General features: G+C 34.2%; 3 protein-coding genes across 6 annotated transcripts; 2 read left to right on the top strand and 1 right to left on the bottom strand.

The window, feature by feature from the left end:
• Positions 1-1,857: 1,857 nt before the first annotated feature.
• On the bottom strand, positions 1,858-4,557 carry LOC142545499 (uncharacterized). Of its 2 annotated transcripts, XM_075652715.1 has the most exons (3): positions 4,256-4,557; positions 3,942-4,036; positions 1,858-3,118 (listed from the first exon to the last, which is right to left on the bottom strand). In XM_075652715.1, the coding sequence occupies exons 2-3, from the start codon at positions 4,024-4,026 to the stop codon at positions 2,181-2,183; spliced, it is 1,023 nt and encodes a 340-aa protein (XP_075508830.1). In that variant the 5' UTR covers positions 4,027-4,036; positions 4,256-4,557; the 3' UTR covers positions 1,858-2,180. The 2 variants fall into 2 exon arrangements, with proteins under 2 accessions (XP_075508830.1, XP_075508831.1); XM_075652716.1 differs by lacking the exon at positions 4,256-4,557 and having other exon boundaries at positions 3,942-4,062.
• A 1,631-nt stretch (positions 4,558-6,188) lies between these two features.
• LOC142545497 (uncharacterized) lies at positions 6,189-10,318 on the top strand. Of its 3 annotated transcripts, XM_075652713.1 has the most exons (11): positions 6,197-6,342; positions 6,441-6,516; positions 7,537-7,659; positions 7,754-7,837; positions 8,082-8,162; positions 8,443-8,582; positions 8,685-8,784; positions 8,868-8,937; positions 9,211-9,273; positions 9,361-9,463; positions 9,709-10,317. In XM_075652713.1, the coding sequence occupies exons 3-10, from the start codon at positions 7,598-7,600 to the stop codon at positions 9,439-9,441; spliced, it is 681 nt and encodes a 226-aa protein (XP_075508828.1). In that variant the 5' UTR covers positions 6,197-6,342; positions 6,441-6,516; positions 7,537-7,597; the 3' UTR covers positions 9,442-9,463; positions 9,709-10,317. The 3 variants fall into 3 exon arrangements, with proteins under 3 accessions (XP_075508829.1, XP_075508827.1, XP_075508828.1); XM_075652714.1 differs by lacking the exon at positions 6,441-6,516 and having other exon boundaries at positions 6,189-6,373; positions 9,806-10,318; XM_075652712.1 differs by lacking the exon at positions 6,441-6,516 and having other exon boundaries at positions 6,190-6,373.
• Positions 10,319-11,378: 1,060 nt separating this feature from the next.
• On the top strand, positions 11,379-24,848 carry LOC142545496 (chromatin-remodeling ATPase INO80). Its single transcript, XM_075652711.1, is given in 24 exon segments — positions 11,379-11,683; positions 11,930-12,017; positions 12,283-12,667; positions 13,361-13,796; positions 13,885-14,085; positions 14,222-14,332; positions 14,538-14,965; positions 15,042-15,150; positions 15,239-15,319; positions 15,392-15,564; positions 17,314-17,439; positions 18,244-18,405; positions 18,483-18,540; positions 18,986-19,216; positions 19,575-19,721; positions 19,880-20,116; positions 20,118-20,438; positions 20,534-20,791; positions 20,869-20,976; positions 22,650-22,744; positions 22,833-22,989; positions 23,292-23,489; positions 23,577-23,729; positions 24,260-24,848. Coding segments are annotated over 24 exon segments (4,557 nt in total). The 5' UTR covers positions 11,379-11,635; the 3' UTR covers positions 24,506-24,848.
• The last annotated feature ends 136 nt before the right edge of the window (positions 24,849-24,984 follow it).

The raw sequence follows: 24,984 nt of genomic DNA, 5'->3' as shown, positions 1-24,984 counted from the left end.
AATTAATAATTATTTTAATTGAATTAAGTATACTATTAATGATCATACTAAACTAACATAGAAAATTACTTAAAGAGCCAAATGAATATGACAAATTATAAAATAAATAAAAGGGTAAAAAGGTAAGCTCACAATTCAAACTCATATATTTATAATAGTAATAGATATTAGATAAATTAATTAAATTTAAATTTAAAAATAAAAATAAAATAATAAATACCTTAACTAAGTACTCTATTAATAATTCTATTAAACTAACGTAGAAAATAATTTAAAAAATATCATGAACATGATAAATTATAAACAAACAAAATGGTAAAATAGTGAGTTTACAAATGAAAATCATATATTTATAAAAGTAAAATAGATATTAGTAATATTAGCAATTTTTTTTAAATATTTAACATGTAATTAAATTATATTTAAAGTAAAATCAAATTAATAATTATTTTGATTGAATTAAGTATACTATTAATGATCATATTAAACTAACATAGAAAATGACTTAAAGAACATTGTAAACTTAACAAATTGTAAAATAAATGAAAGAGTAAAATAGTAAGTTCACAATTCAAACTCATATATTTATAATAGTATTAGATAGATTAGATATTAGATAATATTATGATAAATTTATAAGTAAAATCAAAATAATAATTAATTTGATTGAGTTAAGTACACTATTAATTATCATATTAAACTAACATGAAAAATGACTTAAAGAACATCATTAACATGACAAAATATAAAACAAATGAAAGGGTAAAAATGAAAACTCACAAATGAAAGTTAAGTACACTATTAATTAACATATTAAACTAACATAGAAAATTACTTAAAGAGTCAAATGAACATGACAAATTATAAAATAAATAAAAGGATAAAAAGGTAAGCTCACAATTCATAGTATTAGATAGATTAGATATTAGATAACATTATGATAAATTTACAAGTAAAATCAAAATAATAATTAATTTGATTGAGTTAAGTATACTATTAATTATCATATTAAACTAACATGAAAAATAACTTAAAAAACCTCATTAATATGACAAAATATAAAACAAATGAAAGGGTAAAAAAGAAAACTCACAAATGAAAGTTAAGTACACTAATAATTAACATATTAAACTAACATAGAAAATTACTTAAAGAGCCAAATGAACATAACAAATTATAAAATAAATAAAATGGTAAAAAGGTAAGCTCACAATCGAAACTCATATATATTGAGTTAAGTACACTATTAATTATCATATTAAATTAACATGAAAAATGACTTAAAGAACCTCATTAATATGACAAAATATAAAACAAATGAAAGGGCAAAAAAGAAAACTCACAAATGAAAGTTAACTACACTGGTAATTAACATATTAAACTATTCAAACTCATATATTTATAATAGTAACAGATATATACGCTAACAGATTACGTACGTGATTTGTATGTGGCTGTGGCGGTGGTATAAAGCAGCTATAAAAAAACATCAAAACGATGCATTTGTTGTTTATTGAAATTTGTCATCATCTCAACCAAACAACTCACAAACGTGAAAGCTTCCAGTGCTGACATCTAAATTTCGTCATTGTGGTCTATACTAATCTGAATCAGATTCGTTGATTTTTTACGGGTTTCCTGGAAAATAAAAGTTAATATCTTTATTATATATATACATTACTGCTATATTCTGATTGATGAATATTTTAAGACACGTTATTTGGATTAATCTTGAATCAAATCAACTTGAATCACTCATAGAATGCTCGAATCACTGTTCGCAACCTTCAGAAATTGTGACTTGGAGACTAATAGAACTTTGATAGTGAACGGAAAAGAAATCAAGAATCCTTCGAGTTTCAGCACGAAGACAAGTATACCACAAAAAACCACTAATATTTATACAAAGCCACGCAGGAAACACTGACGATACATACTACATACATTAAACCTTCGACAAAATCGAATGGATAACCGAAGATGATGCTAGCTAATAACACAACCACCCAATATCAGAACTTGTCTTCAAAATTTTGGGGGAAATTAGCTAGAGGGAGGTATTATAATGCCGAAACTCAACGAATACGGTGCTCGTGCTCGTTTCCAAGTTTGACACAGTATATCTAACGTAAAGAACAAATGAAATAGAATGAAAGGAATGGCACCTTTCCACTCTGAGTTCAGGAGACATGTTTTCCCTTGTTCCAACTTCGCTCCAAAGTGATTCCAGTATGATGGGTAACCGGCACACATGAATTATACGAATTCAACTTTCTTGAATTGGATCTTCTCTCCATTGCAGATTGCTCTCCCCAGTGGGCAGTTTCATGCCAACCCTTGCCATTTTTAGGGAAACCGTTCACACATAGTTCTTTCTTTGCGGCCGTAGACATCTTGTGACACGTTGCGTTTCTACCAGAATTTACATTGGGAAAATTGTAGTCGTTTTGTTCTTCATAAGCAAGACTGTCTTGTAAGACTTCATGCCCGACTTCATAATTGACAAGATTATTATCATAATTCCATCCCCACGAGTTACTCCAACCACTTGCCCACGGCATGTATCCTGTCTGTCCAATTCCATTGCTGAAATGCCACGTGTTATCACATAAACCCGACCATGAAACTGCAGCTTCGTTGTTGAATGAATTGTCCCAGTTATGCTGCCAATAATGACCATTACTAGCGGAATATAAGTTAGCCGGTACTTTAACATCCTCTTCCTCGTCTCCCCAGCCAGAGGGCGAGAATTCTTGGTTTGAAACAAGAGAATCACCAAAAAATACGACAGTATCAATGTTTTCTTCGGTATAAGGAATTGCAGGTTTGGTATCAAGGTCTAATGGCAGCTCGGGATCAGTTTCCGAATCCCATTTTATGTCGTCAATATAAAGGTCAGGATCGGGTATTTCAACATCGCAAGGAAAGCCGTTTATTTGAGCCCAGAATCGTTTTTTAGCATTACAAAACGCCTCTTCCCCTGCGGAGTCGTTCCATTTGACCACATTATCATAGAGGTGCATAAATTTCTTCATTTGCAGCACAGTTTCCCAATCCAGGGAACCGACGACTTTGCAAAATTCTTTCTCCCATGAAGGCACAGTCGGTTGCCAACTGCCTGTAGAAAAAACCAATGTATCTGTACAAATTAAATTAAAAAAAAGTGCAAACATGGCAGCTGGAATTGAAAGAACTGTTTTTGTGTGAGCGAGTAGATCCTTCAACAATGGAATGTTTTCTTCAATGCTCGCCTTATAATGATTGGATTCATGAACCCAACAAAAAATAGACTGATTTAAAACAGGGACAGAGTTGGAGAGACAGTGACAACAAAATACAATATCAAATTACAGACATGGAAACAGAAACATAATAAATACAATCAACTTGCATCATAGATCGACGACAACTCGAAACTAAAATTTTAACAGAAACAAACCACTGCCGTTTAGGGTTTTACGTGTTAATTACAAAACTGATAAAATCCAAGTATGCATTTCCAGCTTCAAGCTCTGCGCACCAAAGTGTACAACATGATTTCGAACGACAAATTTATTAGGCATTCAATCTTTTTAAACTCATAATCTTCACTCTAAACATTTGAAAGGAGGAAATGCATCTGAGACATTTTGAAGAACAGGCCGCACACCAAATCAGTTCAATCAAACAAAAAATCTTCAAAATAAAAGTGAAAAATCATGTTCTCCTTCTAACAAGAGCTATATATATTATGTTCAAATTTAACGAGTTCTCCATTTAACAATGGAACCATCAAGAGCATAAAACAATTAAAGATCAATATTTTCACATTCAAAATTCTCATGATTTCAAGATAGAACATTTACATAAAAAAAAAACCCACATCAATTAAAGTGCCAGCAAGAAAAAAAATACAACGAGAAATCAACAAATAAATCAGAAATCAAGAAAATTGAACGTACCACGAGGTGGCCTTTTACCCTGCGATTTTCTCCTCGGCACCTCCTGTCTACGGTTATCCCACTTCTGCCTCCTCCGATTCTCCATGGTGACACAACTGACAACACCAAAAAAAAAAATATACTAAAACCAGTAATACAAACAACAAAAAGTTCAAGTTAGTCAACCAACAGAGAAACTTTAAAATAAAAAATAAAAAATAAAAATAAAAACAAAAAAAAACGTTTTTCCTAAAAAGAAAAGAAAAGAAAAGAAAAACCCAGGAAACAAACAAGCAAAATTCCGAGCCGAAAGCGAGAAAAGAAATGATGGGCACCTCAGATTTCGCGTAAAATCCCTAAAACAGAGCAGCACGAGAGGCTTGAAAACTGGTTTTTCCGCTTGTTGTCGCAGACTTGCAGTGGCTACTACTTCTTGAAGAAGATAGTACAAAGACAAAGACAGAAGATACTTTCCAAGCAGGGAAAAAATCAAAGAAAGGGGCAGTAAATTGTTGTCAGATGAGACTCCTGAGAGGCTAAAGTTATGTGATCTGCGTGAGGCAGATTTATCGCTACTTGTGAGGGGAAAGGGGTGGGGGGGATTTCGAAAGGGATCCTAAAAGAGTTCTTTAAACCGTTCAAACATTGAAATCAGGGAAATAAATAAAAATAATAATAGATTTTGTTGAAACTTCACTCCACGATTTTTTTTATTACAGCCACGATTTTTTTTTCGGTTGTCTTTTTTCAAGTTTTTTTACCATGTTTTTGCAACGATTTTAACATGATATTTGCTATTGATTTTTTTTATGAGTTTGAGTGCCATATATATAAGTTGCAATGATGATGCATAAATTCACTAAAAAAAATGAAAGAATGTGACATATTGTTTACTAATGAAATCAAACAAATTGTAATTGTGTGAACAATGAGGAGTGAGTCAAATAGGCAAATATAATTGAAATAATCTGTCAAAAAAACCATTAATGGCAAAATCTTCTCAAAAATGAAGCTTAGAATCATAAAATTTAATGGCACAATCCATTATTTAAATAAGTCTATCAAATATCACGTGGATCCAAATTGTATCATTTGTTTGGCAAAAACTTGTGTGAGACAGTCTCATTAGTCGTGAGATCGTCTCACCAAAAACCTACTCCATTTATTTAGGGTTGGGTCTCCTTGTTTTGCATGATATCCCTTGCTTGTACCACCTGTGTTGAGATACTAAGCCCCTTATTCCTATTTGTTGATTTGCTGGTAGGTTTGACCAATGACACAAATCAAATAAAGAATTTCATATGATTAGGCCAAACCTTCATTCTAAATTCAACCACCCAAATGTCTCTTTCCAATGTGGCAATATTAAGCTGACATGATTATTTTGATAATATATAATAATAAATAACTACATCTGTACGATCGAGTGTAGTCTACACTTTTTAACAAATATAAAATAACATGTCTTCCAACTATTTAAAGTTATAATCATGTACATATTATGTATTTATCATTATTCTATATTATGCTATATGAGTTTTTATTATAAATAAATAATGTAACGATTACTAAAGTATGTATATGAGCACAATGTAGAGTAATAATTGATAAATAATATTTTGTTTGATCGATTAAATTTTAGATTAAATAGTGAAATTACAATTTTTTCCATTTGATTTTTTGAATTATATGAATAAATAATAAATTATTTAATTACCACATATTAATCAATTCAATCATATTATGAAAAATTATTACAGATGGTATTAAATTATCAATCCAATATTGATAAACAATGAAACCAAACCTGATTAAAAATAACAATTGATTAAAAATATTAATAAGGCTATCAAGACCAGTCAAGCCAAATAAACAAAGACTTAAGGTTATAAATACCGAAATGACATGTTTCGTTCGGCTAATCATATAGGCAATTTTAGCAATTTATTTTAAACGCCAATTTTCATTAAAATGTAAGAATATATAAATTTATTGATTTTATAATAACATGTAACATACACTTTTCATTTATTATTTATCCAATCTCAATCAAATAATATAATTACAAATCACAATATTATCTTTTCACGACAAAATTATAATTTATAAATCTTATCTTAAATATAATTATCAAAACAAACATACCTTTTATTTATTAAATTAAATAAATACTATTAGACGTTCTGGCCATCCATGTTTTAATAATCACAACAATATATATGCTGTCAATCCCGCATACGCAAGTAAACGCCGCTAAGTGGTTATTCCTTCGATTGGATAGATTATATGCCCGAATCAGCTTAGATATCGCGTCTATTCAAACTAAGTGCTGCGGTTTAATTTTTCTCCCCAAATGCCCATCACAGGCCTGGGGTTTTCGCGCCGTATTGCCAGGTCCAGACCCCATGGACTCCAAGACCAAGTATACATATGCGAATCTCTTTAATCTTGAGGTGATTTTTCATGTTTGTGTTTAATCTTCTGAAATTTTTGTTTTCCCTTGCAATTGTGGCACCACAGGCCTGGGGTTTGATGTTATTTCTGCTGCGGTCAAATCATTCTGACTGTTAATTTATTGTTGGATTTGAGGTACCAGGTCTGTGATAGTCGAGGACTTATTTTGTTTCATTGATTTTTTCTTGTTTGTCGATTTTTTTTTTTGAATTGGTATTCTTTAGTCTGATGCGAAGGCAATAAGGGATTGAAGAAGCGATTCATTAGAATCGAGCCAATATTTACGTGGATTGGGGGACGTCAAATTGTTTTGTTTTGTGTTTTGTTTTTGAGAATCTGAAATTCCTTTTACTTGCTCGTGAAATCGTGGAAAATCCGTTGCAGTTGTGTATGGTTTTAATTGTTACATTTTCGGCACTGAAGTTTTTTATAGTGGTTTTACCTTTTAGCAGATAAGAATTATTTCCTTTTATTATTTTATCAATCCGTATATGATTTCACAACCTAATGCATTGGAAAAAAATTAAAGGTTCTTTACACCAATTTCGAACTTGGAGTTGTATAATGGCTCCTTCTTTTTAATTAATTTATTTTTTCTCCTTGCGCTGGTATTTACATGTATCTGTCGAGTGATTGATTTCATTGAAAGTATATGAGATAGTTATATTTATTGGAAAAGCACTTGAACTAATTCTGCAATGGTGGGGTTTTATATTTTGGAGTCTCATAATTGGGAATGCTTATGTGTTATGCATGTTTAAAAGATTTGATAGTTCTATTTTATGAACGGGACAGGAACATGTATTGGAATGTCGTGATACATCACCAATTGCGTTTCCTATTCATCGTCTTTCTTTCAGAAAACATAAACCTGTTTTTTTTTTATTGCAATGTTTTTGTATAATTGATATTGGTATGATTATATGCAAGGTACTGGTCACATTTTATTTATTTACAGGGATAAATCATTAAATCACAAGTGTAATTAATAATACAATGCATATGTATAATTTGTTGTTTCTATGTTGGTTTCTAGGGATTAAAATCTAGTAAGGTAAATGTTACTTGATTTTAGAAACTTGTTTTAATACCATAAGAGTTCCGTTCATCGATTTGTTCATCCTTTGTCTCACAATTCACAAATTTTGCTGTGTTCTTTCAGGAAAAAAGTTTAACAAGAGGCAATTCATTGGGGATTTTTGAGGGGTGATTAAGTGAGGAAAATGCCTAAATACAAAGACGAGGCACCAGCAGTTCGAGTGTATACAGTTTGTGATGAATCCAAGTCTGTGACTAACTTTTTATTCCCTTCAAAGTCATTCCGTTTAAAATTGAATTTACTTAATTAAAAATTGGGTACCAAAATACTTTTTCTGCAGGTATTTAATTGTGAGGAACGTTCCGGAGCTTGGCTGCGGCGATGAGTTATTAAAGTTATTCTCTACCTATGGCACGGTTGAAGAGTGAGTATTTATTAGTTCTATATATTCAACATTGATGCATATATAAATAATTGGAACTTGGACAGTTTCTGAAACGGGTTTTTTTAATCTTTATTCCCCACATAATTCATCTTTTTGTGTTTGGGAATTTATTGTTGTCACATAAGAGTAATTATGTTAAAAACTTAAGTTTCATTCGGTGGGGGAAGAATTCTATCATCACTTATTGATTAAGATTTTGATGGTTTTGGTGTGTTTTGCTCAGGTGTAAGCCAATGGACGGTGAAGAATGTGAGCCATTTACTGATGTTTACTGGATTAAGTTTAATCAGCTCAACAACGCCAGGTGATTTTAGTTACTAAATACTTCTCTTTTTTCCTATAATATTTATTCATATGCATATCAATCCTTTTGTTGTTCGATTAGTTGAAGGAATAAAATACAGCATATGGCATCACTATGAATAAAATTCGTGGATTTATCAGCATAAGAATTTTCCCATGATGCTTTTTCTCTACATAGATGCATCCGTAAATACCGATATGCATTTTATGCATGTGTCTGTGTGTTATACTAAATAACACTTTTTTTTGTGTGTCCATTGATATACGTGATTTCGAAATAGGTTTGCTAAAAGGAAGTTGGATGAGTATGTTTTTCTTGGAAATCGATTGCAAGTATCATATGCGCATCAATATGAGAGCCTCCTTGAGACAAGAGAGAAGTTAGAAGGAAGGAGAAAGGAAGTGCTAGCACGGCTAAACTGTGAGTCTGCAGTGTAATAGAAGTTGTAGAGTTTAAGATTTCTTATCTGTGGCTGATTTTTTTTTATTGTTATTTGATCGGTGGGATACTCTTCTGAATCAGCTAGAAACTTTAAAGGCTCTTCAGATTTTATGAGTAAGCCATTGTCAGTTTCTAATTCAGCGCCGAAGGATTCATTACGAACATCATCCTTAGCTCTAAGGTAGTTTTGTAGCCATCACCACTGAATATCTTTGGCAAGTCTATAAGATTATACCTTATGATAAAAGCGTATCTTTTTTCTAGGGAATTAAGGGACTCAGAAAGTGTTGCTAACAAGCGACAAACATCTACCATGTTGGTTCCCGTTAACAAGGTTGGTATTTAAATTAAATATGTTCGAATTTCATCCATGATCGAATGTTTTTTTATTTGTATACATTTTTTTACTTCTGGCACCAGTTCGTAAAGATATCACTTACACTGTCACCCTCCCATATCAAATCTTGCACATAGTTTCTCCTCGACTGTAGCATTAAAATCTTTTAGCACAACATTTACTCCTATATTTTGACTGTGTCATGGCATCTCTTGATGGAAATATGATTCTATCTTGTCAACTGATCGATTCCTGTTGCTTGAATGATAGGAATATTTCCCCTCGGAATCTATGAACCAAACAGCTCAGTTGGTGAGGGAGAAACTGAATAAGGTAAATGCAAAACTGTAATATGCCATCTTTTTGGATGTTTTAGCATTTCAGTTTGTAAATCCACATTTCATGTCTTCTTTCTTTCAGATACAACAATCGAGTGTTGGGCATGATCAAGAAACTAGTTCATCCAAAAAGATGCGTGTTGATAATAGAAGGAGAATCTAGGAACTTGATGAGTGGAATAAATGTAAGTTTTACTTAGTTTTATGCAACTTCACCACGCCTTACACTTTTGCAATGTATATTTTGTTGGGTTACTTGACTTGTTTGGATGAATTATGTTATCAAATTAAGTATTTTCAATAGTAATTGTGACGAGTATCATTTGAAAATTCATTACTCAAATCCTTCTCCAAATAAAATATTTTTCTCCAAACCAAATCCTTACATTTAAGTGCAACCTTTAAGAATTTGCGCCGCCGTCGTTATTAGGTGAACTTGTTGTATGCTCCGATCTGAATTCCAAGTCCTTGGCTATGAAGTCGCACAGAAACTGGTAGTCACTTCTTCAACATTTCTCGTCGAATAGGGCAATCGTTGGCTCCATGGGTTGTGTGGTGACAAGAAACCAGGTATCAGCAACAACATAATCCACCTTCAGCAAATTGACAACTCTGGTATTTGGCCTTTTCAGAGATGATGAGCTCTAGCATCCTCAGAATCCGGACCTTCCGCAAATGGAAAAGTCCGGTGGTTGGCATGTTCAGAGCTAATTCTCGCAGCTAGTGGTCGATGGGCACAAATTGGTTGCCTATAGTGGAGAAAAAGGTTATGACCTTTTATTTTCCAAAAAATTGGTTTATAAAGAGATTTGAGTTTTCGGGTTACAATAGATACACATTAAAAAGTTTGTGAAACAGGGAAAGAGTGACAAATAACATCCACAATAACAATATTATGAAGTTAGTGAAATGGATGTCAATTGATACCCTTACGCGGTATACAATCATAGATAGATAATATATGTGGGAAAAACTTCAACAAATTAGTGGCATTGGCATAACAATTGGTATTTTGTACACATGAATCAAGTTCGGCCAGTTCCCTACGTGAATCGATTAAGGACTTCTTAACCTTTAATTATTATTTTCTTTATAATTAATTGTACAGATAATAGAATATTGAGATAAAAAGCTGGAAAGATAATATTTTTGTAGCTTCGTTTTTTTAAATATTTTTTAAAATTAAAAGTCAATCAAGCGTTACGATAATATTTTTAGTAGCTTCGTTTTTTTTTTTCTAAATATTTTTTAAAATTAAAAGTCAATCAAGCGTTATGTCCTCTTAGCCAAAGAACTTTATTTAAATAAATCATAAAAACTATTTATGTGTAAACATAATTTTTTTTTTTAAAGAAAGAAAGAGAAAAAAGATCCAGAAGTATCCCTTTGGAAGTATCGCAGGGCGGATGAATTTTGTTTCTACAAGCTTCCAGTAGATGATTAAAGGCAAATGGATTAGAACGGATTTTTCCAAGATATAATTAATTGGTATATAATACGTTACGTACGATCTCTTTAAAATATATTAGTGTGTAATTCCATATTGACTGAAAGAGTCATTAATTAATTGATACATAATAATCTATTAGTCTATTGGATGAATATACGAGTTAATAAATATATAGTGAATTAACTAATTATTCATATATATTTAATTAGTTTAAATTTAAATATTTATTCAAGAGTAATTAACCGATTTTTAGTTTCACAACTCAACAACTTTACGTTTTAAAAATTCTTGTTTGTACACACCAGTTCCTTTTTAAAAAATTTCCTTGTTTTAAATTTTTTTTCAAGAGTAATTAATCGATTTTTAGTTTCACATTTTTACCTTTCCCAAAACTACTAACCACAAAAAATTATTTATTGTACCCATGAGTTACTTTTTTTTTTAAAAAAAAAAATCCTTGTTTAAAAAAATTTCAAGAATAATTAACCGATTTTTAATTTCCATTTTCATTTTTCCCAAAACCACTTAACCCCAAGTCCGGTAGTCTACAACACACCTGAAACTCAATAAAATAAAAATTTATGTGTAAAAAAATTAGTAAAATAAAATAAAAAGTCAGCAGTAGAAGCAGACTGGAGCAGTTGGCGCACGTTAAAATACAGCCACACCAGCGGCTCATTTTAGCACACACCCATGAACAACTGTACCTGTGTCCACGCTCCCCTCTACTTCTTCTTTTCTCTCGTATCTCGTTCTATTTTCTCAATAGGGTTAGGGTTGTCTTCGTATTCTCTCTATAATTCGCCGTATTCTCTCCGCAACCAAAACTTGTCTTGGTTTAATTTTTCTCCCCAAATGCCCATCACCGGCCTGGGGTTTTCGCGCCGTATTGCCAGGTCCAGACCCCATGGACTCCAAGACCAAGTATACATATGCGAATCTCTTTAATCTTGAGGTGATTTTTCATGTTTGTGTTTAATCTTCTGAAATTTTTGTTTTCCCTTGCAATTGTGGCATGTGAGTCCTGGTGGGTGAATGAAGATGGGATGCGGATTAATTTATCCGAATTGTTTCAGTTACTTTTGTGTTTTACTTTGATGCGGTTTGTTTTCATATGTTCTGTGACATCTTAATATGTTGTATATTTTTTTTTTAAATTCTAATTGAGTAAGAATTTTTGTGCGAATTGTGTGTTTGGTAGCCTTTGATGAACTTTCAACTGCCAAAACAAGATGAGGATTCTGATTGTTTTGAAAGCAGTAGTCAGGATGAAAGCAAAGGTAACCAAGGTAAGCACTTTTCTGTACTACAAGATAATTTTTTTGTTGGTTTATATAATTTTTTATGTCCAACTCTTTTATCCTTCGCGACTTAAAAACAAATTATTGAAAGAGAGGATTTTTATATCTCGTCCACGATTTAGTGAAGTGTGTGAACTTGCATGAAGACTGATGGTTTTCTTCGGTTGTTTCAAAGAACATGGGAATTTGTATGCTTGGATTGGACAAATAAGTGGCCTTTAGTGATTTTCTTTTTCTTTTCCCATATTCTTAGGCGAAGCAATAGGGGGCCATACTAACGGTATAATGTCAGATAGAAGATCGAGGAAGAAGAAGAGGCGGAGTGCGTATGGTAGTGAAGAGGAAGAAGCTGGTAATTATAATCCCTATATCTCAGAAGAACGGTATCGAACAATGCTAGGAGATCATATTCAAAAGTACAGGAGGAGAGTGAATAACTCTTCTCAAAGTCCAGCGCCTGCTAAAACTGGGACACAAGTAATGAAAAGTGGTCTTGGACTAAAAGATCAGAAAATAACTGGTGATAACAGAGAAGGGTCACACAAGGTCGAACCGGCTTCAGATTTTCTCAGTATTGGTTCCGAAAAGTTTGGAAATTATTTAGAATCTGATAATGGACTGCAATATGGTGCTGGCAGGTTTGCTTGTTTCCTCTTATTTAAAATTCCATCTCTAAAATTCACTCTTTTATAACATCATTGCAGGTCCCATCTGTAAAAATTGTATTTTATGTTTGATCAAATTTTTTTCATTGATAAGACACTAATATTTGAATTTTTTTGACCAATTGACAATGTTAGTGTCAAGCAATATGATTTAAACCTGTGTCATAGCTATTTGTATAAGATTCGGGTATTATATACCGAGATGATTGGTTAGTCATTCAATTAGAAGCTTTAGATCCTTTGACTTTGATTAGGTTGGTGAGCCAATCTATGAATGTGGTGCTTATCTCAATCCCAGGCTCATTAAATCAAGGCCTATGCAAGCCGAATTTACACAATGACCACCATTAATAATCATTTATGCATCCATCCTTATGTTTATTGTCTCAAATTCAGAGGAGTCCGTAGTACTTTCTTATAAACCTTAGAAATTCTCCCACAAACCTGTGGGAGAGGGGTAGTACAAGAATGGTCAGATCTATTACTCCTGAGGTGTCTAGGTGGCTCCCAATCATATAGTGCTTTGTTCTAAATGACTCCTTAAAAGTCAATAGTTTCTATTGGTGTCTAGGTGGCTTAGGCTAGAGCTGTTTTATGAGTAATTTTATTGAACATGGACTTGCGTTAGAATCTTATTCACTTGTTAAATTTGCTGGATGATTGCAGAACAAACCTTGAACCTTCTTTCTTGGATATCGGGGATGGAATCACTTACAGGATCCCTCTACCGTATGAAAAGCTGTCGCCATCATTGAACTTGCCGAGCATGTCAGACATTCGTGTTGAGGAGTTTTACCTGAAGGGGACTCTTGACCTGGGATCATTGGCTGCAATGATGGCTTCGGATAACAGGTTTCGGCAGAGAAGCAGGGCAGGGATGGGTGATTCCAAGCCCCAGTATGAATCTCTTCAGGAAAAATTAAAAGCCCAGTCAGGTCATAACTCAGCTGAAAATTTTTGTCTAAAAATAACTGCAGCCTCATTGCAGTCACATGGTATCCCAGAGGGGGCTGCTGGAGGAATCCGAAGGTCAATTTTGTCTGAAGGTGGTGTGTTGCAGGTTTATTATGTGAAGGTTTTGGAAAGAGGAGATACATATGAGGTCCGCAAACTTTTCTATCTCTAGCCTTATGGCACAGTGAATGTCAGTATGTGAATGATGTTAACAGTATTGGTGTGATGTTCTGCAGATTATTGAACGTAGTTATCCCAGTAAGCCTAAGGTGAAGAAAGACCCTTCTGTTATCGAGAGGGAGGAAATTGAAAAGACTCTAAAATATTGGGTTAGCATGGTGAGGAAAGACATTCCAAAACATCATAGGAATTTCAGTAGCTTCCACCGAAAGCAACTGACAGATGCAAAGCGGTTCTCAGAATCCTGTCAGAGAGAGGTATATACAGCTAGATAGCTTTCTACTTGTATTTTCTTTTTTCACTTTAATTTTCTTACTATTTTGCTGTGGCGAATGTTTATTCCACTTTTTAGCCTCCAGTTTTGTTCCATGACTTCAATGTGTTTCTTCTCAGGTTAAAATGAAGGTCAGCAGATCCTTGAAATTGATGAGGGGTGCTGCACTCAGAACACGGAAATTGGCTAGAGACATGCTATTGTTTTGGAAGAGAGTTGACAAGGAGATGGTAAGTTTCTTATTGGTTTTGTTGAACTTTTGAAATCATGGACCACAGTTTTCCTTACAAATTATGACTCTTGCTGGTTATGCTACTGCTTCCATGAGCATTTTTAAAGGGCAGCAACTTGCTAAGATTTTGTTTCTGTAGTATTTTAGTCTCATGATACTCCCTAAACCAGAAAAATGCTTATCTTTTGTTATTCTTTGTTGAGGTGGAAGTGAGGAAACGAGAAGAAAGAGAAGCTGCAGAAGCTTTGAAGCGAGAACAAGAACTTCGTGAAGCAAAGAGGCAACAACAGAGGCTCAATTTTCTACTGTCGCAAACTGAACTTTACAGCCATTTCATGCAGAATAAGACTTCTCAAACCTCTGAAGCATACACAGCAGGTGATGAAAATTCTAATGATCAAGAAATGCTGTTGGGTCCGGCGGGAGCTCTGCCTGGGGATGAAGATGATCTTGAAGATGCCCAACTGAGAAATGAAGCTCTGAAAGCAGCTCATGATGCAGTTTCAAAGCAGAAACAAATGACAAGCGCATTTGATACCGAATGCTTGAAGCTACGGCAGACCTCAGAAATAGAAGCCTCTCTGCAAGATGCGTCAGTTTCAGAATCGAGCAACATTGATTTATTGAACCCGTGAGTGATTTTTTTCCCTCTCTACAATGTACTGATGGTCTTTTGATATGAAACTACTAATTTATGATGCTTTCAGATCAACCATGCCCGTGGCATCGACGGTGCGGACACCTGAGTTATTCAATGGTTCTCTTAAAGAATATCAGCTGAAAGGTCTTCAGTGGCTTGTAAATTGCTATGAGCAGGTAGCTAGAGGTTCCTAATTTTGCCCCCTTTAAGAAGTTTCCCCAGTTTTTACTCTATGGTCAACTCACGCGGAACATTTTCTTCCAGGGCTTAAATGGTATTCTTGCTGATGAAATGGGCCTGGGGAAGACAATTCAAGCCATGGCATTCTTGGCTCATTTAGCTGAGGTAATTAATCAATGCTCGTTTTTTTGTTCTAGCTTTTTGTCATGGTTTTGAATTTATCAAATATCGGGGCAGGAAAAAAATATATGGGGACCTTTTCTAGTTGTTGCTCCTGCTTCAGTTCTGAATAACTGGGCTGATGAAATCAGCCGCTTCTGCCCTGATCTGAAGACTCTTCCATATTGGGGTGGGCTTCAAGACCGTACAGTACTTAGGAAGAACATTAACCCAAAGCGTCTTTACCGAAGGTTATTTTCCATTTCTAAGACCACCCTTTCTATTTTATTTAGTTGCTATTGTCATTTACTATGTATCAAATTATACATTAGCAGCATAACATATTCGCAACAACTGTGATGTTGATTTAACATGTTTAAATCAAATATTATACTTTATATGCATAGTTGCTTAGGGCGCAAAGCGCACTAAAGCGCTAGGATACCCGAGAGTATGAGGCGCAAGGCTTTATTGAAGTGCATACAAAGTGTAAATATCTTGAAATAAGGATCATCATCATCTAGTGAACTTTGACAGAAACAAAACTGAGTATTGGGTATATTGCTACTCCATGACTGATGAGTCATGATCAATTAGTGATGACCTTTGAGGAATAATTGCTGAACTTTGACAGAAACAGAAAGGAGGGATAATTCTGCTAACCTTCGTTGACAGAAACAAAACTGAGTATTATTATTACCTTGATTGGAAGGTCAGCCGCTGCACAGTTGCACTCTCCAATTCAGCGACTTGTAGACGCAGAGAGAATTTGGGCATGAGGGAGATGAAACATATGCATATATGTTTTTTTAACATCAAATAGGCATGAACTTTGCTAATTGAGCTTTAAAATTTGTTGGGCTTGAATAATTTTATGTGTACGCACAAAATCTCAATACTTAGCACCCGATGCACGCTTCTGCTCCTCACATCTGCCCCTTGGCGCGCCTAAAACGCGTGCCTGTTTAAAGTGTTGCAGCCTGCCAGGCGAGTGCCTTTAATAACTCTGACTTTATTTAGACCAACTTGAAATGTGTGTTATGTGATAGAAATTCCATAATGATTTTTGAAGTGGGGTCTAGTTTTTAGTATTTTGTATCTGAAAAGTCATTTTGATTTTTAATATGTCTTGATCGTTATTTTTCTTAAAGTGAAGCTTGTTTAAGTAAGAGCAATCAGTTGATTCGATGGTAATTTATGTGAGGAGTTTAATTTTCCATGAATCTCTAATATAATTCCTAGATCCATAATCAACCACTTAGCCATGTAATGGTACAATAATATTTACACTAGTAAGATATAAATGAAAATGTTTTATGGGGAACTTGCATCTTCACTAAGTGCATGGTACTATAGATAGGGCTCAACCTGATGACCTCATGAACTCCGGAGTGAGGGTTAATTTGTTAAATTGCGTTGACTAAAATTTGACAGCAAAAGAGTCAAAGACATGCAGTGTCTGATCAAAACTAGGTAGAAGTAATTAGCTCTAGGAAGGGTAAAAGACTGGAATGGTAATATGCTAGATATTCATACATGCCATGGTGTAGCTTCTCCAGGGACAGGTGCCTTCCTATGATGTGTTCGTTTACAGATTTTGACAGTGCACTGTTTACTGCAAATACGAACCCCATTAAATGAAAATAGACAATACTCTTGCTTCTTCTCATTAAACCATCAATTGTAGAATGTTGCACATCCACTCTAAAGAAATTTCAAATACACGGAGTTGATTTTGTTTTGAAGAATATGTTATTATCATCTCATATAAATCGTTAAAATTAAGCTAATTAAATTTAGCATCTGATGTGGAAAAGGAGTAATTCTGCAGTTTCATGTTTTTTCGGTCTTCGCAAATTCTCGTCTGTATACGATTTTGAGCTCCTACCTCTCGTCTCTATGAGTCAATTCCACGACTTTCTTCTAATTTTTTTTGTATGCATTATGTGAATGCCTGTTGCCCTCGTTTGCGTCTGTTAATGAAATTTGTGACTTGTTAGGAATGCCGGATTCCACATTCTAATTACCAGTTACCAACTGCTAGTTTCTGATGAGAAATACTTTCGCCGTGTTAAGTGGCAATATATGGTGTTGGATGAAGCCCAGGCAATAAAAAGTTCAAACAGGTTTGACCATTTACATTAATGATTTTTTTGGGCATAAAGATATATAACTTGAACTATATAATTATCAACTTTTATTGATTTTTTGTCCAGTGAATTTCCATTGTTTTTTGCTGGCTGGGAAAGAATGCATACTGATGTAAACAATGTGGTGTGCAGTTAGATTTTCAATTAAATTTTATTTGAAATGGTGCTGGGTATAAATTTTGAAAGCTGACTTAATATGTTAATGTTTGAAATGACGTGTGTATTTTGTATGTAATGATCGAATGAAAGAAAAAGAAAATCGAGGAGTGTAGTAAATGAGGTTTAAATGGTTAGAATAAACTGAATTGTTTCACATTTTTAAAAAAATTGAATTGTTTCAAAATAAAATTTGCATCTCATTTTCACCCTATTTATTGCTCGTCTCTTAAGGTTCAGAACCTTATACGCAATGCAGATCACTCAGTGGTTGCGTAAAATCCTCCAAAACCCATTGTTAATTGAAATTGGAAATCAACTCCAGGTTCTGGCTATCCAAAAATGCAGACCAGGCAATATCTATACAACATAGCGGTGTTTGTTTTTTTGCCTTTTTTTTTTTGCACTTGCCTGGTTGTGGTAACCATAATTCGCTCAAAAATTCCTATTTCGATGGTTTCTTGAACTACTTTTGTTCCTTTCTTAAACCGATAATGATAATTCGTTTTTGTTGTATGGGTTAGTACCTTATATATTATCTTCATATCTTGTTTGTGAACACATCATCAATTGTATGCATAAATATATTTAATTGATCATATTGTGGCTTATATTTTATGACAGCATAAGATGGAAGACACTGCTGAGTTTCAATTGTCGAAATCGTCTGCTTCTAACTGGTACTCCGGTACAAAACAATATGGCTGAACTTTGGGCTCTGCTACATTTTATTATGCCAACCCTATTTGATAGCCATGAACAATTCAATGAGTGGTTCTCAAAAGGGTATGTTTCTTCTCTGTTTAGTTGTTGATATCTCTGAACTTCAAATATCATTATAACGCTATTTTCATTACAAACAGAATTGAGAGTCATGCGGAGCATGGTGGGACATTAAATGAGCACCAGCTTAATCGTTTGGTGAGTACTTTATGTCTCCTTTTGTAGCTTATCAAATGTAATCTTTGTAACAGTGGTTGGATTTTTAATCTTTTACTATAGTGTTTTATCAACACGTAGACCATAATACTTTTTTTATGTCGCATCAACAGTTTGTTGACCATGCTCATCTTTGGCCAAATTATGTAACAACTGCTTAATGCCATTGACTATAGTTGATGCTACTAAGCTCTACATGACATTGAGCTCAACTTTCTCCGCAGCTTATCATCTTTCACTTATTTCCGTGTAACCTCGGGTTTCTAAAAGAGCTTTGTTTTATTATCTTGAAGTGATCTTCAATGTAGGATAGTTTTCTGGAATCGGTTAAATTGGAAAAAGTGAGGTGTTTTGGACTTGTGTGTTTTTGCTTTCTGATTTTTTGTTGGCCCCCACCTTTGCCTCACCCATTTTATTTTGAAAACAGCATGCAATTCTGAAGCCTTTCATGCTGCGGCGGGTTAAGAAGGATGTGATCTCTGAGTTGTCCGGGAAAACTGAAATCACAGTGCACTGTAAATTAAGTTCTCGTCAGCAAGCATTTTATCAGGCTATAAAGAATAAGATATCCCTGGCTGAGTTGTTTGATGGAAATCGTGGACATCTCAATGAGAAAAAGCTTATGAATTTGATGAACATTGTTATCCAGCTGAGGAAGGTAAACTTTTGTTTCTACTGTTGTGTATTGTTACTTTTGAGGACTCAAGGCACACTCTCTTATTGAATGCATGGTGCTTATTAGAACTCAAGTGTAACTTGCCTTTTATTTCTGCCTTCAAATAAATACCCATGTATCTTCTAAATTGATTCCATGTATTTAGATTAATAAAAAAAAATGAAAGTCAATTACCTTTTTCAGAAATGGGGACATCAGTATCACTTCTGTACTTCCTGAAAATGGAATGAGAGATTTCAAAAATGGATGAGGGAACATCATTTGAGTCATTTTGGATGTTTATCACCTATTTGAGTTCAAAATTTTACTTTTGACAGTGGTATTCATTCTGCATGTCCAGGTATGCAATCATCCGGAGTTGTTTGAGAGAAATGAGGGAAGCACATATTTCCATTTTGGAGAGATACCAAATTTTCTTCTTCCTCCACCTTTTGGAGAATTGGAAGACATTTGTTATTCTGGTGGTAGAAATCCCATTGTATATGAGGTAATTTGAGAAGTTTGTTATATGTCACTAATTTTCATTGTAAGGCACACCATTTTGCTTTACAGATTTGAAGTTTTCTCCCATTTCACGTGTATGCTGTCTCTCTGATTTATTAAACACCAACTACATGATCATATTATAAACTGATTTTATTTTAGATGCCAAAACTCGTGTACCAAGAAGTTGTCCGTGATTCCAAGTTGAGTTATTCTCGATTAGGCCGAGGGTTGAGCAGAGTGTTAGTTGAGAAACTTTTTAACATATTTTCTCCAGAAAATATATGTCGATCCGCACTGCAGCTGGATTACAGTTCAGATGGTACTTCTTTACAAAATGGAACTTTTGGATTTTCCCGCCTCATTGATTTGTCGCCAGCGGAGGTTTCATTCTTGGCATGTGGGGTCATTTATGGAGAGATTATTGCTTTTTGTCACGAGATCGAATCGGGAACGTTTGAATGGATTATCGGACATGTTGCTGGAAGATGAAGATTATGGTGACTATACTCACATTAGCAAGGAAAAGGTGAGAGCTGTCACACGGATGTTGCTGATTCCATCTAAATCAGAGACAAATTCTCTAAGAAGGAAATTTTCGACAGGTGCTGGGGACGTCCCTTTCGAGGCTCTAATAACATCTGATGAGGACAGGCTTCTACATGATATTAAACTTTTGCATTCAGTATATTCTTTCATCCCCAGGACTAGAGCACCTCCGGTAAGAACTAATGCGGATTTGACCCATTTGTATCTTAATTAATGATGAATTTGTGAGTGTTGAAGTTTAACTTGAAATGTAACATCTACTATCAGATAAATGCCCATTGTTCTGATCGAAACTTTGCATATATGATGACTGAAGAGTGGCATCATCCCTGGCTTAAAAGATTGTTGACAGGGTTTGCTCGAACGTCTGACTTTAATGGTCCAAGAAGGCCAGGAATTTCTCACCAATTAATACAAGAGATTGATGCTGACATACCTGTTTCACAGCCTGCTCTTCAGCTTACTTACAAGATATTTGGGTCCTGTCCGCCCATGCAACCATTTGACCCTGCAAAGATGCTTACAGTTTGTGCTCTTCATGTCCTTATTGATGGTTCTATAGTCTTTGAATGTCTTTAAAGGTTCATTGTCATTTTCTTCAGGACTCTGGGAAGCTTCAAACACTTGACATACTGCTGAAACGTCTACGTGCCAAAAACCATCGTGTGCTTCTCTTTGCTCAAATGACGAAAATGTTGAACATACTTGAGGTAAGTGGAACTAATTTTCACCAGCATGATTTTGTATGTACTATTATAAAAATTGTTGGTATTTTATTTATGATGGTTCTACATGACGATTGTACATTACTAAATTATGAATTTTTTTCTCTATAAATGTGTCGGAGAAATACTCTTTCCTGTGTTATTTATCTGGTAAGGTCGTCCCCTCATTAGTCAAAACTTTTACACAATAAAACAATATCCTAGTTAATTCACTTTGTGAATGTACGAAGTCACAAACTTAGCCTAGAACTCTATGAATAGCCATCATTACCCTTGAATGCACGACCAAGCTAACCGTTTCAGGTTATTAACTCTTCTAAAAGCTATTATGATATCTAAATTAGGTTTATGAAAATTTGAAATTTGGCAAGTGTGTGCTACTGATATTTCCTTCATTTAAATGACAGAAACCACTGACTCATAAATCTACATATTTGAAGTAAATAGAAAATTGCACGTGCACAATTTCATATGAAACAAAATTAGTTAATTTAATAAATGAGAATTGCAATTACATATGTTAACTATTCATGTTAATCACTAATATGTCACTAACTTTGAACAGGCAATAATATTTTCCTTTAAAATATGCTCTACTTTTTGGTGTATGTTTTAATTTTTTTTTTTGTCTTTTTCTTTAATCTAATACAAATATTTTCTCATCATATTCAATATCAATTATTGGACTTTCTTGAGCTTCAATGATCTGTACCTATTTTTAATTTTCTTTTGATTTTTATGATTCTGACGATATTTTATCTTTTGGTTATGTAACCTCGATTGTTCTATGGTATTCTTTTTTTCTTTGCCATATATGGTTTTTGAGACATTCAAAAGTGTTTCCAATGGTTCAACGATAATATCTCATTATATATTTCAATAGCTATCTTGTATGAGAGGAAGATTATGATTATTCTTGTTTGTTTCTTTAGAATATTGTAGTATTTATGTAGAATCTCCATATTGTAATGAAAAAAAGTTATTTATAAGTGTGAACTCTGCAATGACTGATGTTTCAGCATATCATTCACAACTTCAAACAAATCAAATAGTCAATATATTCCTTTATTGAATAACCAATACGAAAATAAATGTGTTGACAAGATGATAATTTCATTCTTTGTCAAAGTACTTTTAACATTGGATTTAGAATTACTGTCACTAAATCAATATTTACCCTTGGATGTGCTTACAACTAACTCCATCACTTGTTTTAACAATTGATCTCGTGCAATTACTGCATGCCTTACACCAAGAGCTAGATTTATTTTTAAGCTAACGACTTTAAAACAATACATGTGTCCAGTGTTTGTTCAATACCGTAAAAAAATATATAGATTTTTGTCATAAACAGTAAGTGGCAAACGATAAATTTTACTTACTCACCATTAGAAATAGTAATTTATTTAGATGCTTTCTTTGATCAATAATGCTGTGCTGATCTGCTGTTGATAAAGTATATAATGCTGTGCTGATCTGCTGTTCATATGGCAATTGTTGTGGTTTGACTTCTTCTGATTCTTCAACTATCTTGTCCATGCATACTACATTCAAATTTTTACTTGTTTGTATTTTTCCCAGTTTTTTAAATTATCTTTGAATTTATCTGTAGAATTCTCTTACTTTACATGATGCCTGTACGACGACTTGCTTTGCAGGATTACATGAACTATAGAAAATATAGGTACCTTAGGCTTGATGGATCTTCCACGATAATGGATCGTCGAGACATGGTCAATGACTTCCAGCATCGGTATTTTCTCACTTGTCCTTGTTTTATTTCGCACGTGAACACATAAATTTTTCTGAAATTTCCACAATTCACGATCCCGATGCTGCAGGAACGACATATTTGTGTTCTTGCTGAGCACAAGAGCTGGTGGGCTTGGAATCAATTTGACGGCTGCTGATACTGTCATATTTTATGAAAGTGATTGGAATCCAACGTTGGATTTACAAGCAATGGACAGAGCTCACCGTCTGGGTCAAACTAAGGATGTCAGTGTTTTGTTACCCTTAATCTTTGAATTAAAAAGAATTCTAATCTTACTTGTGGTTAGCTTTTCATCTTTCTTGCATCGTTGTGGTTTTCTTGGGAATGATCTTTCATTAAAGCAATTGGATATCTTCATTTTAACGTTTTATTGTTTTAGTGTTCTTTCTGGTTGTTTTTCCTAAGCAATGAATATAAGCACACATGTTAATATTATGGCAGCTGGCATCCATCTTCAAGGAAGCATTGTTTATATATTTTTATTCCTCGATTTACGAACATCGAAACATATGTTTTGATCACGCAGGTCACTGTTTATCGTTTAATATGTAAAGAAACGGTGGAGGAAAAAATTTTGCAGAGAGCTAGTCAGAAAAGCACTGTGCAGCAGCTTGTCATGACAGGTGGTCATGTTCAGGGTGATCTTTTGGCTCCTGAAGATGTTGTATCATTATTGATTGATGATACTCAACTCGAACAAAAATTGAAAGAAGTTTCGCAGCAGGTGGGTATTAACGCCTTGAAATCATCAGTTTAAATTCAAAAACACTTGTGATGATATTGAAGTGCTTGTGCTGTATTCTGTCACCAGGCTAAAGATAGACAGAAGAAGAAAGGTGGAACAAAGGGCATACGAATTGATGCAGAAGGAGGTGGTGCATCTATTGAGGATTTTACAAACCTTGGATATGGTAGTGAGTCTGAGCTTCCTGAACCTGATAAACCAAAACCTACAAACAAAAAGGTGACATCCAACATCCTTTTGAATCTTTGATTGTAAATTTTGCGTCTTGAAAGTTTCTATTTACCGTTTTTCTTTATCTCGGGGATGGAATCGGGCAGGTTTGACTTAGGACCCACCCCGCAAAGAGAAAATTGGACTTTGGGACCTGCCCCACCTCGCTTATTATTTAGCCCTACCCTAAAACCTGGTGGGCCCAATCATGGTCCGACCCGCAAACCCGCCAAGTTCACATGCTTTCAATTTGTTTTAAATCCAATTTTAAGACTTCTACCTAGGAAAAAAATTTATTTAATATTATTCAATATAATAAAAAAAAATTATTAGTTTAATATATGTACCTGTTGACCGGTTCCTAACCCACCTCGCTACCTGTTTGACCGGGTTTGGACAATTCCGCCCCATATAGAGCCGGTAAAACCCGGCGCATTGTCATACCTACTTGATCTCTTAAGATATGTAAGAGTAAGTCAGATTTGATTAATTTCATCATGTGTTTTGAATATTTGCTCAATGCCAAGATGTATTCGCAGAGGAAAGCTGCAACGGACAAGAAGGGGCAGCAAAATAATTCTAAATTGGTGGGTTCATCGTCTCCGAACTCGATGATAGTGGACTATGAACCCGAAGTTCCCACACAAAACAGCGAAACCCTACAGCAGCAAAGACCAAAGAGGTTGAAAAGACCGACAAAGAGCTTAAATGAAACCATTGAGCCTGCTTTTACAGCTATCCCACCTGTATTTCAAGACCAGAATCAAATTGCACCAGTTCCCTGAACCAGTACAGGGGATACACTCCAGTCTAAACTCCCTATTTGTATTCGAACACTGGCTGCTGAAGAAGGTAACCGAACGTAATGTACAGGAGAGAGTCAAACATGAGCTTCCCCTTATTTTTGGTGGCAAGATGAAAGGTAATTGAGGGAAATTGAATATATTATGTATTATTTGGTAGGATGTTACTAGCTGCAGATATCCTGGCAACTGAATTACAAATGTAGTTCTAGTGTATAGAAGGAAAATAATTCCTATTTACCAAATCATATTTAATGTAAAAAAAGTTCATGGGATGAATCGACTTGAGTATGATATATATGCAATCTTGAAGGTTTACTTTGAACCCACTAAGCTACTTTCTCACACTCCGACACAGTGAACATAGCGACCAGTAATTGTAGTGGCTTCAGTCTGAACAGGAGAAGAGGAACGTCCATCTCCTCACATGATAGAGAAGAAAATCGTTTCTCGAAAAAATT

Source organism: Primulina tabacum, chromosome 5 (assembly GCF_025594145.1).
Source record: "Primulina tabacum isolate GXHZ01 chromosome 5, ASM2559414v2, whole genome shotgun sequence".
NCBI classification, from domain to species: domain Eukaryota; kingdom Viridiplantae; phylum Streptophyta; class Magnoliopsida; order Lamiales; family Gesneriaceae; genus Primulina; species Primulina tabacum.
Note: the sequence above shows the minus strand (reverse complement) of the source record. Positions and strands in the feature narration are given on the sequence as shown.